This window comes from Amaranthus tricolor, chromosome 14, assembly GCF_026212465.1.
Source record: "Amaranthus tricolor cultivar Red isolate AtriRed21 chromosome 14, ASM2621246v1, whole genome shotgun sequence".
Taxonomy (NCBI): Eukaryota; Viridiplantae; Streptophyta; class Magnoliopsida; order Caryophyllales; family Amaranthaceae; genus Amaranthus; species Amaranthus tricolor.
In genome coordinates this window covers 19,500,631-19,515,363 of record NC_080060.1, presented here as the reverse complement: position 1 = coordinate 19,515,363, position 14,733 = coordinate 19,500,631, and the positions used below count along the sequence as shown (strand labels likewise).

General features: G+C 33.4%; 1 protein-coding gene across 1 annotated transcript; it reads right to left on the bottom strand.

Annotated features, from left to right (window-relative positions):
• Nucleotides 1–12,577: 12,577 nt before the first annotated feature.
• Nucleotides 12,578–14,236, bottom strand: LOC130799496 (uncharacterized). The gene is made up of 6 exons (XM_057662605.1): nucleotides 13,664–14,236; nucleotides 13,457–13,571; nucleotides 13,275–13,356; nucleotides 13,118–13,169; nucleotides 12,980–13,034; nucleotides 12,578–12,892 (listed from the first exon to the last, which is right to left on the bottom strand). The coding sequence occupies exons 1-6, from the start codon at nucleotides 14,033–14,035 to the stop codon at nucleotides 12,642–12,644; spliced, it is 927 nt and encodes a 308-aa protein (XP_057518588.1). The 5' UTR covers nucleotides 14,036–14,236; the 3' UTR covers nucleotides 12,578–12,641.
• Between the last annotated feature and the right edge of the window lie 497 nt (nucleotides 14,237–14,733).

The following is a 14,733-nucleotide window of genomic DNA, read 5'->3' as shown; positions in this document are numbered from 1 at the left end:
TTATAGTTTTAATTTAATAATTTTACTTAAATTATTATATTGTAATATTACCACGAAAATATACATTTGGTTGTGATAAAGGAAAAAAAAGAAAATAAAGTCAATAAATAATAGAATCAGAAAAAGGAGCTATAGATAATTTTTTTAACAAACATGTAGAGAATTTTAACATTAATAGATTGGATGAAGAAGAAAATGTTGATGATTTGAATGACCATGATAATATTTTTAATAATAATAATGATAACGATATTAATTTGATTAATTAAAATGATAATGTATGTTAGAGTTAAATACTAATGTTGATTATGAACAAGTTTCTATTTTAGATATTTATGATTCAATAAATTGGAGTATTCTTGATGGTAATCTAGGGAATTTTGATCGAAAAATGGCCTATTAGATAATTCAATATCACAATATCACATTTCCTAAATATAGACTTGCTAGAAATTTTCCATATTCTTATTTTTTTTTTAAGAAAGATAAACAATGGAGAAACCATGGATAGAAAATGGTTGATTTTCTCAAAACAAGCTGATAAGGTATATTGTTTTTGTTTTAATTATTCACTTTTCAAAACAACCTCTCTGCGGACCTGACTAGGGATAGGAGTAGTTGGAAACGTCATATCCACGTCTTAGACTACTGATGTTCGTCCTTTGACCTCTTAGTTCCCTCAACTCCTTGCCCTTACCGTTTTCTTTTTTTTAGTTCTTTGTTCTCTTTTGTAGTGGTCCTTCTGTCTATAGACTTTCAAGTTGTCTTGGTCGTGTTTTTCGCGTCTTTATCTTTCTCGAGTCGAGGGACTCTTTTGGCCGTGCTCTCCTTAATGGGTATGAGTTGCCGCCGTCTTTCCCTCCCCAGACCCTGACTTTAGCTTTCTAAGAGCGGGATATACTGGGTTGGATGATGATGATAACTTTTCAAAATATAAAAGTCTCAACAAGTGATTGAGTGAATAATTGGAAGCATTTAAGTGAAAACTCAAACAACATAAAAAAAGTATTGAACATATGAGTATTATGAATACTTGAAAATAAACAAAAATAAAACTTCAAAGAAACAAATGTATTGATAAAGATTTGCAAAAGGAATTATGCAAGAAATGAAACGTGGAGATCAGACAAGTTTTAATAAGGATAGTATCCATTGTGAAATATCTTTCAAATAATAATTTATCTTTTCGTGGATCTAATGGAAAACTTTATGAGGTTAGTAATGGAGTATTTTTGTCAATAATTAAAATGATCATTGAATTTGATTTGATTATGCAAGATCATGTTAGACGCATCAAAAATGATGAAATTCACCATAAATATCTTGCCTATAAAATTTAAAATAAGTTGATTTCTCTTTTAGTTCATAGTGTTAAACATTCTATGATAAAAGATCATTAAAAACACAAAGTATTTTTTAGTTATTCTTGATTATATGCCTGATGTGAGTCATCAAGAACAATTGACTCTGATAGTGAGATGTGTAATATGTTAAGTAATGAAATAAAAGTGGAAGAACTTTTCTTGGATTTTTAAAAGTAGATGATACATCTGCATTGAGGCTTTTACATAAATTTTTAATTGTATGCAAATCCATCGATTTAAATATTGATAATGTTAGAGATCAAGGTTATAACAATGGTGCTAATATGAAATGTCAACACTAAGGAGTTCAAAAAAGATTACTTGAATTAAATCCAAGGGCTTTGTACATGCCATGTACTTATCATAGTCTTAATCTCACTCTCATTGATATGACATATGCATGTATGAAAGCTAGTAAATTTTTTGGAATCATGCAAAGAATATACACATTATTTACAAAGGATGGAAGACTTTAACTGATCATGTGAATAAGTTAAACTTAAAACTATTGAATAATACTTGATGAAAGAGTCGAGCAAAGAGCGTTAAAGCTATTAGATTTCAAGCCCCTAAATAAAATTATCTTTGTTGCATTATACACATCTAGTACCAATGACTACAAGTGAAGCACATAGTTTATCAAAATATGCTGCAAGTTTTGAGTTCTTACTTAGCTTGGTAGTTTGGTATAAAATTTTATTTTTTATTGACGAGATGAGTAAGAAATTGCAATCTAAATCTATGTGCATTGGAACCACAAATCAGGAAGTGAAAAGTCTAATGTTATGCTTTGAAAACTTTAGAAATGAAGTGTTTGAGCCCAAAAGGAAATCGAGTTGGTAAGGAAGCAACCAGTAAGGAAAGGTAACACTATTCTGATGTCTTCAATTGTTGGACATTTAGAGTATATCAGACCTACATTGTGTGTGTGTGTGTGTGGTGTGTGTGTATATATATGCACACACACTACTTTAAGTAATGGAACAAAAAAGAAATTATGGCTAAGTCCAAAATATGCCAAAAACAAATATTGAAAAATCAAATCAGCAAGAAAGCAACGAGTCGTTGCATATAGGCAAGGAGTTGTCGCTTATATTCTAATCTCTTCAATTTTAAGACAGAAAGAAAAGTCGAGTCGCTTTTGGGAAGCGCCGGCCGACTTGGCGCTTGGGGTGATGACTCCTCGCCAGTGTTCTGATTATTTTTTTTTTGTGGTTTTGGAAGTAATGTCTGTTTGTATGATTGGTTTTAATCATTCTCAATGATTGGTAACTTCCAATTATTGAAAATAACTGATGTTATATCAATATAATAGGTTTTGGGCATTAGTTTAAACATCCTTCTATATATAGATTACTTGCTTAGGGAAATCTATCCCATTTTTGTGTTCTTTTCTAAATTTACCTTTAGAATATACCACTGCTCTTATTTTCTCTTCTCTTTTTTTCATGAAGTATAGGAATAGAGTAATTAACTTTCCTTAATATTACATTGCATTCATGTAATATTACATTGCATTCATGCTTACTTAGGGAAATCTATCCCATTTTTGTGTATCTTTTAAGTTCTTAATTCATGCACAACACTTTGATATTACATTGCATTCTCTTTGTGCTAAGGAACTGCTGTTGTATATTGTATCTCTTTGTGAATTTCATTATCATCCCAAGCACCCTTGTGAGAGAAATATCACAAAATATTGATTACAAGCCTTCTATTTATATTAAATTTTTGAGCGACGTTCATTGTTGTAAAATTATCTTCATGGTGTCCTACTTCATGATTAAAGGAGTTTTATAGCCAACTTACAAGGGATTACAAATATTGTTGTAGTTTGTACTTTATGCTTGTAAACATATTTGTAATAGTATTATGTATCCAATAATCTTTTTTGATAATATCTTCATGGCTAGTGTGAAGGAACTAACATCTAATTTCACCAAGTTAGACAAGCTTGTCGGTATTGATTTTCGTTGTTGGCAAAAGAAAATGCTTATATTTTTTACCACCCTCAATGTTGCTTATGTCAAAAGCACTCCTAGGCCAGAGGAGGCAGAGGATGAAACTTTGGAGAAAAGCGTAGCAAATGCGACAATGATGATTTTATATGTCGGGGACATATATTTAACGGGATAAAGGATTCATATAAATTCCATGAATCGGAAAGCTCTTATGGGATGCACTTAAGGATAAGTACATGTTCGAGGATGCAAGTACCAAAAGTTCTTAGTAAGTAATTATAATGCTTATAAGATGGTTGATAATCGCCCTATATTGATTGATTTCATTGAAATTAAAGAATGCTTGCTAATATGAAAATTCATGATATAAATTTGGATAAGATCTTTATTGTATCTAGCATTATAGATAAGTTGCCTCCATCTTGGAGAAATCTTAGACATGCTTTAAAGTATAAGAAGGAAGATATTAGTCTCTCTAATCTTTGACAACATATAGTTGTGGAGTCTAGCATATGGGCTCATGAAGGGCAAAAGGATTTTAATCCTAATGTTGGTATCATCAACATGGATGAGGGGAAACCCTCACAAGGAAAAAAAGAAAAAAAGCTTTAAAGGGGGAACTCAAGCACTACCAAACCTATGGAAAATAGATGTTAGAAGTGTGGTAAACCCGAACACTTAAGGAAAAATTGGTATGCTTTTAAGAAGAAGCAAAAGAAGACAAAGAGCCAAGCTTCTTCAAGGAAGGACCTCTTGTAATTCCCCGACCCCTCAAATCGTCGGTGACTACCCATGGAGACTGTACCAACACAAGTCTTTTCACTTTAGCCTCTCTCGTGCACGCATGGGACGACTTCCTAGGAGGTCACCCATCCTAAGTGTAACACCCCGGCCCCTCGGACCGCTGGTGACTACTCATGGAGACTGTAGTCTAGCCCCACAAACCAACACAAGTCTTTCCAGCGCACTTTGGCCTCACTCGTGTGCATCCGGGAACACTTTTCAAGAGGTCACCCATCCTAAGATTGCTCCCCACCAAGCAAGCTTAACTGTGGAGTTCTTAGCAAATGGGTTCCCTAGAATAGAAGATGCACCTTGTTGATATGAGTAGTCTATCAATCCTTTTTCAAGCTAAATTTGGGGTATTACACTAAGATTGCTCCCCACCAAGCACGCTTAATTGTGGAGTTCTAAGCAAATGAGCTCCCATGAAAAGAAGATGCACCTGTTGATATGAGTAATCTATTAATCCTTTTTAAAGCCCAATCTGGGGTATCACACTCACCTCTACTTAGGAATACAATGTCCTTGTTGGACCATAGTTTTAGGACCTTTTTCCTTGCTAGGTGCACTGAACACATGATCAATAAAAAATCTTGTTGCAAAAATAAAAAATCGTTAAAAACCTTGTTGCGATGGGGAGTTTCTCTACATGGGGATCAATACAATCATCAAGTTCCATGCCAAAGGACAAGTGAAACATTTGTTTATGTTTGGAAATCTCTTGGTGTTGAGAGATGTGTACTATAATGCACACGAAATTAGTAGGAACCTTGTCTTGGGTTCACTTTTGAATCGATTGGGCTATAAACTTTTATTTCAAGCGGATAGGTGTATTATTTCTAGAAGTAACTTATTTATAGGACATGCTTATTAATTTGATATGTAATTTGTTTAAACTTTCTATAGTCTGTAATCCTAAACATGTGGTTTGTAATGTTGATGTTTTAAGTAATATATGTGATGATTTACACTATTTGTGGCACTTAAGATTAGGGCATGTTAATTTTGATAAAGTTTCCGTATTTCAAAGCATGATTTAATACCTTTTTGATCTCAACAATCACATAATTGTAAGACATCCATGCTTAACAAGATTAATAGGACACCTTTCAAAAGTGTTGTTAAAAAATCTGAAATTCTTGACTTGGTACATAGTGATTTGTGTGACTTTCATAGTACACCTTCACTAGAGAATAAAAGATATGCCATTATTTTTATTGATAATTATTTCAAAATTTGTTATGTTTATTTGTTATATACGAAGGATGAGGTTTTTAGTACTTTTAAGGTTTACAAAAATGAAGTAGAAATACAAATTGGTAATAAACTTAAGAGACTTAAAGGGATAAAGGAAGAGAATACTATGATCCCTCATATTTTCAATCTATAGGTATTATACATTAAACAACCGTCAGATAATCACCATAATCAAATGGTGTGATGGAGAGGAAAAACCGTACTCTACAAGAGATGGTGAATTCCATGTTATCCTACTCTAGGTTGAGTGAAGGATTTTGGTGTAAAGCAATGTTGGCGGCTTGTTACATTCTTAACTAGGTTCTATTACCTTATTTGTAGATTTTTTGTCTTCTCATTGATGAAACTCTATTCTCATCAAATATAGCATCTTTTGACTCAATAATCAAATTAATCGATTTGTAGACATTTTATTCTATTACCTAGAACATATAGTTTTTACTGTGATTAGCATAACCTATAAAGATGCACTCAATGCCTCGTTTACCGAGTTTTGTTCTGTAGTTACGGGTAATCTTACAATAGCCCTACAACCCAAACCTTAAGATAATTTAAGTTTTTCTATCTTTTGTACCAAAGTTCATAAGGAGTCTCCTTATTGGTTCTAGAAGGAATCCAATTAAGATTGTGACAAGCCATCACCATTGCTTCACCCCAAAATCCTTCTCTCAAGCTAGAGTAGGATAACATGAAATTCACCATTTCTTGTAGAGTACGACTTTTCCTTTCCGCCACTCCATTTGATTGTGGTGCATATCTGGCGATTGTTTCAGTATAATGCCCATAGAATGGAAATATGAGGGATCATAGTATTCTCCTCCTTCCGTTCTAAGTCTCTTAAGTTTACTACCAATTTGTATTTCTACATCATTTTTGTAAATCTGAAAAGAACTAAGCCTCATCCTTTGTATGTAACAAAAAAACATAACAAAACTTGGAATAATCATCAATAAAAGTAATGACATATCTTTTATTCCCTAATGAAGGTGTATTATGAATGTCACACAATTCACTATGTACTAAGTCAAGAATTTTAGATATTCTAACAACACTTTAAAAGGTGTCTTAGTAATCTTGTTAAGCATGCATGTCTTACAATTATGTGATTGTTGAGAGTTAAAAGGTATCAAATCATGCTTTAACATAAAGAAAACTTTATTAAAATTAACATACCATAATCTTAAGTGCCACAAATAGTGTAAAATCATCACATATACTAATTAATACCTCAATATTACAAACCACATGTTTACGATTAAAAACTACAAAAAGTTAAAACAAATTACATTGTAAATAAAGACGTCCTATAAGTAAGTTAGGTGTCCTTGCTTGAAGAAGCTTGGTCCTTTTTCTTCTTTTGGTTGTTCTGAAAAACATATTAATTTTTTGTTAGGTGTCCGGGTTTAAAACACTTCTAACACCTATTTTCCATAGGTTTGGTAGTGCTTGAGTTCCCCTTGAAAGTCTTCTTTCTCTTTTCTCCTTGTGAGGGTTTGTTAAATATTAAATGATCACCTTTAATAGAGAGGTCCTTGCTTGAAGAAGCTTGGTCCTTTGTCTTCTTTTGCTTGTTCTGAAAAACATATCAATTCTTTGTTAGGTGTCCGGGTTTACCAAACTTCTAACACCTATTTTCCATAGATTTGGTAGTGCTTAAGTTCCCCTTGAAAGCTTTCTTTCTCTTTTCTCCTTGTGAGGGTTTCCCCTCAACCTCGTTCATAATATTAACATTAGTATTAAAATCCTTTTGCCCTTCATGAGCCCTTATGCAAGACTACACAACTATATGCTATCCAAGATCAGAGACACTAATAGATTCCTTCTTATGCTTTAAAGCATGTCTAAACTCCCTTCAAGATGAAGACAACTTATCTATAATGTTAGATACAATAAAGATCTCATCTAAATTTATATCATGCAATTTCATATTAGCATGAATTTTTTGAAGTTCATGAAATTGATCAATTATAAGGCGATTATCAACCATCTTATAAGAGTTATACTTACTTACTAAGAACTTTTTGGAACTTGTATCCTCGACCATGTACTTATCCTCAAGTGCATCCCATAACAACTTTTTCGATTCATAGAATTGGTAGACATTAACGAGTGAATCCTTCATTTCGTTCAAAATATGTCCCCTACCATTATTCCACTTGCTACGCTTCTTAGTTTTCTCCAAAGTTTCATCATTCGCCTCATCCCGCCATAGAGTGCTTATGACATAAGCAACATTAAGGGTGGTCAAAGGTATAAGCATTTTCTTTTGCCAATGATGAAAATCCAGACCGACAAAATTTTCTAACTTGGAGAAGTTAGATTTTTTTTAGTTCCTTCACACTAGACACGAAGATATTATCACAAAAGATTATCGGAAATATTACACCCATTTTATAACCATCTTTTAAAAACTATACGGAACATATAGATCTTTTTGAAAGTTTTTTTTAGTGGCTTATTTCATACTTAATTTAACTTAAATAAGACCCATCAAAGACCCTAGATTCATCAGAACTCACCAGTCTGGATTTGAGTTTAAAATTTCAGACCATATTAATTTGAATTTGGATTTCGGTTTGAATCCTGGAGTTGTGCACACGATTTTATTTTAGGTTTGGGTTGATTGAGTTTTATGTTAGAAGAACTTCGACTTTCATTTGGAATCGGTATTCTATATCTCTCAAAATCTATTACTATTAGAGTTTTGTGGATCATATTCAGTTGACAAATTTGACAAGGTTGAGATCGCAATGGGTAAATTTTGGTTCAGGTTTCCATTTCTTATTTAAATTGGGTGGAATATCAATTTAAATCGATTTTGAATAAGAATTATCTCTTATGGAACATTCATGGGCACACCCATTATACATGCTTTAGACCATTCATAGATCCATTTAAGTCTCAACCTCGACCTAAACACACCCAAGGTCCCATTTATGACCCAACCTATAATCTAATTTACACCCATTTTGTACCAATCTTTTAAACTTATATGGAATATATAGATCTTTTTGAAAGTTTTTTTATTGGCTTATATCAGACTTAATTTGACGTACAAAAATGGTAAAATATGAGAAATTAAAGTAAAACCCATCATTCATTAAAGATCCTAGATTCATCAGAACTGACCAGTCTAGGTTTGAGTTTACAATTTCAGACCATATTAGTTTGAGTTTGAATTTCGGTTTGAATCTTAAAGTTGTGCACACGATTTTTATTTTAGATTTGGGTGAATTGATTTTCATGCTGGAGGAACTTCCATTTTCATTTGAAATTGGTATTCGGTTTCAAAATTTGTTATTCTTGATTACACATCCTGTTTCAAACTATCAAATATACTATTTTAACATTAAATATATTTAAATGTGTATAATAAAAATTATAAAATGTTATGAAGATATACATTAATACTTCTTCAGACAGGATTGCAAATGATAGCTCAACTTAGGTTTTTAGTTGGCACTAGTTCGTAAGATTAGCCTTAGATAAAATACGGGTTCAAATTTATACAACTCGAGTTAATGTCGACTTTAGTTATTTTCGGTTTGTATGCCCACTTCTTCAAGTCATCATTTATGTCAGCTGATGATATGGTTAACTTCTCTTAAATTATTTATTTATATATATTCACAGCTCGTCTTATATAGAGCTCTTCAAATGTGATCTGACTCGAAATCGAAAGTAAATCAATTTGAAAATGTGTTCCTTTTTCAGGTTTATGGAACCGATATTACCCGAACCGAAGATGCATCTAAACCGGTTAACAACCGAATTGGGATGATTGAACCCGAGTTGCGACCGATTTTTGTAACCGACATATAATCGTTAACTAATATTACTTGAACTTAATAGTGACCGACCCGAGTCATATCTGAACCGAATCATGCTCGAAACCGAACTCAATCCGATTAAAACCGACTTAACCCGAATGAATTTTTAATCAAACTACTGTAAACCTGAACCAATTTTTAACAAGGAAGTTTGATCAACTTATATTCAATTATCTTATTAATTAATCTAATAAAATGATAGATATTTTAATAATTTAAATTTTATAAATACATGGTTTCATATACTTAGAGTTAATAATTAATGGTCAATATTTATTTAACTACTTTTAATCAAATAAGATAAAAATTGATAGTTATTTAATTTTAATTTACAGTCAAACAAGTAAAAACAACAAAGTAATTATCACCAATTGATTTGCATTTTAACTATATTGCTTTAAGATAGAGTGAATCTTATCATCATTTAAAAAATGACTAACAACTTAATCTAATATTGACTTGATCGATATTAATTAGTAATTCGTAGCTGAATTTTATTTGAAAAATACCCGAACCCGATCTGTACCCTGTAAAACCAAACCAGTTATTAACCGATGACAATCCGAGACCGATTGACACTCGACTCGAACTCAACCGACACCAAACTGATACTTACCTGATAGCTCAATAACCGATCTTCAACCGAACCGTAACTAACCGACCCGACTCGTCGCAATACGCATCCGAAATATAACCGAACCAAATAACACCCATTCGAAACCAACCTGATCCCAAATGAACACCTCTAGTCTTATATAGACTAAATATAAATAAATCAGTCTACTAAAATAGTCTTAGAATGAGTTTGTAAATCAACGTAGTAGAATGCTACTCCACATTTTTTCACTTTGTATAACTAATTCACGTGTCCCTACTCCCTATAAACAATATTTATGTATGCTGGGTCTCGAAGGAGGGGTGAACCGCGACTGTGAGCGAAGTCTGGAAATTTCCTAAATACTTACTTCAAATATTTGATTCATTATTTTCCGGAACTGTTTACATTTCTCATCATCTCTCAATTTTCAGGTATTTCTCTTTGCTTCCTACTGTATTTACTGATTAGTCGATATGTTTCTACTTTGATTTTGTTATACTCTAATTGTTTATAAATTTTTATTTTAGGGATGAATTTTTAACCTTAAATTTTTAATTATATTTACAAGTATTACTACCATTTTATTTAAGTATGATTGAAGCTAAAATGAGAAGGATGATGATGATGACAGTTGATAGGGAAGATGATGGCGTTCTCCATCATATGATACTTTTCTAATTTCTTTCTGATTCATCTTCTCAATTTTACTCAATGGTCTATCTTTTCATACAGTTTAGTTTGGAAATTTAACTATTTAAGCAGAAATTCTTGACAACTTTGGATCCAAACCTAATGGTCAAAAATTTATTCAGTGAATGTAATTTTTCTGATCCAAATTGATTAGTTCGGGACTACCATTTTGTTTTTTTTTTTTGTAATTGATACAAAGTGTAATTTTTTCATAATTTTCATGATCCAAAATGTAATTTTTTTTTGGGGGTAGTCTTTTACTGAACAACGAGAATCGGGTCTTGTCTTTGGAGGAAGCACTTCTTTTCCAAGAGACGGCAGTGAGTTTGATTCTGGTTGCCCCTTCTCTGGCCCTCTGCCTGGGGTAGTACTTAAAAAAAATCTGAAGAAAATTCTGCAAATTAAATCTCCTTTTCAAAGTACTCCAGATTGTCCCTACATTATACATGTATTTGAGGTGCTCATTATGTTTAATATAGCATACCATTTCACATGCTTGTATTTAGATAAGTGCGGCGCTTAAGTGTATATTACTATTCTATGTTTTAAGTTGTAGCTATTTTACTTGGGCTCTTCACTCCACGTTAAGTACCCTTTGATTCGAATATTTGTCGAACACTTTGACACATAATTTGGTTTCAACTCTTGGTGCTCTTTTGACTTACCTTAAGTTTTCAACTGATTCATTGGCATTAACATGGGAAGGATGTTTGATTCACCAATAATTGTGTAGGACATTTTGAGTGAACCCTTGATGTCTTTAAGATTAAGCATATAGTATGATGAACTAAGTGTGCCGTGGTCACTGTCACATGATTAAGTAATCTCCTTATGAATCGCGAATCAAGAATCAAAAAAGCAAATTAAGGTCGGTTTTGGGCTATTTTAGGATCATTTAGGGCGAATCGCGAATTCAAAAAGCAAATTAAATGGCGAATTATGTTACACTTGCTGTGGTTGATGAAAACTTGGTGGAGAAGAGTACCCATAAAGGATTATGCCATAATGGTGCACCACATGGGAGTTGAAGTCTTTGATGCCCTTATTGAGTACACAAACAAGTGGCCTAGCAGTTTGAACGAGCACAGTGTAGGTGCGCTCGAATGAGCATCCCTGGTCTGCTGCCTTTATTGAGCTTCGGCCAGGATTTAGTTGCTGCCTCATGACTCCTTTTTCCTATATATAATTCCCCTTTAATGCTTAGGAACATAAGCCAAAGTCCCATTTTGTGCTTCCTTACTTCCTCCCGTCTTTAATTATCATCTCTTCTATACTCCCATTCGTAATTCCACTATTGTAGTACTTTCAATTTGTGAGCTTTAAGCTCTCGTCCTTTAAACACATAAATAAAAACATCAGGCCTAAGTGACGACGTAGTCAATTTCGGTGAACCCGTAAATTTAGCAGTAGTAATTTCTGTGTAAATTAGTTGTTGGTTGTTTGGCTTGATTATTGCACATTTAATTTTTTATTTTCTTGCACATATAGTCTACTTCATTGACTGCACCATAACCCGTATCCTAATCATTCCTTCACCAGTTTACAACTTCTGCTCCCTTACACTATTCATATCTAGCTAAGTCGGACACTTAGGCACGTTATGTCAGGTTCATGAGTCCAATCAACAATAATAGTAGTAACTGTTAATTTCTTGATACCATCACTTTGTCAATACAATAATTAATTCGTTACTATGTATACATTTGACATCCAAAACTTTCCCTAATGGTCAACTATCGCAGAATCTAGTGTGTTTAGTGGTGACATATACATGCAAAGGTCAGCTTCAATTTCCTTGGCAAGAATCATTGAGCATCAATTTTATCCAATTAAAGGAGCATGGGGTAAGTGTAGAAAAATAGTCTTCACTATCAAGTACTTTTTGGTTTTATTCAGTATAACTATACAACACTTTTTTAAAATTTCTATAAAAAATAATGTTTACAATAGGTGGTATTGCTCTTTCTTTGGAACCCAAAAAGAATGGAACTGAAGAGAATGGCAAGACAAGGAGAATAGTGGCAGATGACAAGCCTGCTGATGCAATTGTGGTTTTCAGTAGGCCACCTCCACTACCTCCTGTTTTCGGACCTCTTGTCGCCCTCACCCTTATGAATCCTTGGTTGAAGCAGGACAGCAACAATGATTCATGACTTTGTCAAGGCAAACTACTAGGTCCTTGGTCGATTTTCAAGCTTGAGGTATTGCTATCGTTGTCATCAGTTGAGGACTTTTTGTTGAAATATTTCCCAATTACGTGCAGGAAACTTATAACGTATCCAAGTATCCGAGCAATAAATTTCCATAGGGTAATGTAGAATGTAAGAACAGGATTGATAATAGGAGCTAAGAAAAGGCCATACATATTCAACATTGCTTGGAGTATGGTGTGTGGACTTCTTAAAATCCCTAGAATATCATATATGTTACTATATTAATGTGTTGCTTGTATGTAACATGAGTTGTGAACATTAAGGAATGGAAGCTTCTGCTTACATTTCGCAACGCTAGGAAAGTCGTTGAAAAATGATGTTACCATCTTAAGCAGGGCCTGTTCAAATTTTACACAAAACCTACATATAGGGTCGAATATAATCATCAAAAGTCATTTTGTGGGAAGAGATCAGATCATACCATGGCAAATATACCCGGTTTTATGGGTGATTCCGTTATAATCTGAGCTTTCCTGTGATCAAATTTGTTAATTGCACCTGGTTATTAACTATTATGAATTTGTATCTGAATATTGGTTTGTTGTGAAATAGAACTTTAGAAGGTGACTGTTCTGTACCTTATAACAAGCTTTTCACCTTCATTTGTACACTGGAAAATGCTGCATCCTCTTGAGAAAGGGATTTGGTCATCCATCCACTCTGCATAGAGCCATATGCGCAAGTAAATTTTACGAATATTATGCTAATGAAGCAAATCATTGAAAATAGGACACCCAAATTATCATTGAAAATAGGATACCCAGATGCCAGTTTACGGAAGCTGTAAGCTCATCTCCTTCGCATAGTGTTCCTAGTTTGAACTCCACGTTCTCACCCATGGATTCTGCAAGTTGAATAAACAAGTTTATAACGTCCTGCAAGAGAACATTTAATCGATATGTTATAGTACTCCGGTATATATTAGTTGATCTTGAGGAAAAACGAAAAATAAGCAGCAGTTCTTAACCTTCTTCCCTTGGATAACGTAGGGGAAAGAGGAATCTTCGAGTATACAGTTTCTGTAGATCAGATCTTCTAACCCTTTCCTGTCATTTTTATTGATGCATGTGTAAAATCCGTGGATGACATCTGACAAGGAATGACCTTCAATATCGGCTTCCGAGTCCGCTGCCAATCTTGGAATCATCTCAGACTTCTTCCGGCGGTTGATACATGTTTTCACGTTTTTCAGCCCGGAAAGGTTGAACACAACATCGTTCCTTTTAGGTATAATTAGGTTTGTTCGGCTGATTAAATGGCCTGCATGGGTGAGAGTAGTTGGGTTGAAATGAGAAAAATCAGGCGCGTTTCTGCAACGGGTGACACAGGCAAAAGTCATGTTTTGTTAGGATATGATGTTGCAGAACACCGAATGAAAGAAATATGGCTCATATAAGAAACTCGTAGGAGTAGATGTAGAATAATTAGGGAAGCAAGGCATCAAAGATAATGGCTTTTGCATTTGCATTTACAATTTTTTGCCTCCTAAGTGAAGCAAGGAATTTGATGTTCATTTCTTTCTTGTGGAAGTAAATGTAGAATGATCAGGGAAGAAAGGAATTGGTTGTTGGATAACTCTGTAGTTTGGAGTCAGTACTGATGTTTCTTTGTGCTGATGTTTGTCTAATTGTCACACCGTAAACCTGCTTGGGAGTCTAGGATTCTACTAAAATCTCATTGATCGAAGTGACAATAGATTTAGAACCAGTGGATCTAGGGACTGGATTTTGGAAAAAAAATTTGTTTTTTTGTTTTTTGTCTTAAAAACTATAAAAAAAAAACTATTGTGCAAGTTTACTCTCTTCGTATGATATTGTTTAAGAAAATTTACTTTAAATAATTCGATTATAAGATAGTTTTTTTGTGCCTTGGTTTATTGTATTTGGTCTCAGAGAAATGATGTTATATGGAATGCTAAACTTTGTCATCCTAGGACTGTGGTTAAACGTATTAAAAATCTGTGTATGCACAGAATCATGGATGTTATGCCTAGGAAGGTTAGTGATAGTAATAGAACTTGGATGATTAAGCTACTTA

Excerpts from the sequence above, each read along its gene's own strand:
- LOC130799496 (XM_057662605.1), bottom strand. The coding sequence starts at position 14,035 with ATGACTTTTGCCTGTGTCACCCGTTGCAGAAACGCGCCTGATTTTTCT. Across the intron at positions 13,357-13,456 it reads TTCCGTAAACTGGCATCTGG|AGTGGATGGATGACCAAATC; the intron begins GTATCCTATTTT and ends GGCTCTATGCAG. Across the intron at positions 13,170-13,274 it reads GGTGAAAAGCTTGTTATAAG|GAAAGCTCAGATTATAACGG; the intron begins GTACAGAACAGT and ends ATTTGATCACAG.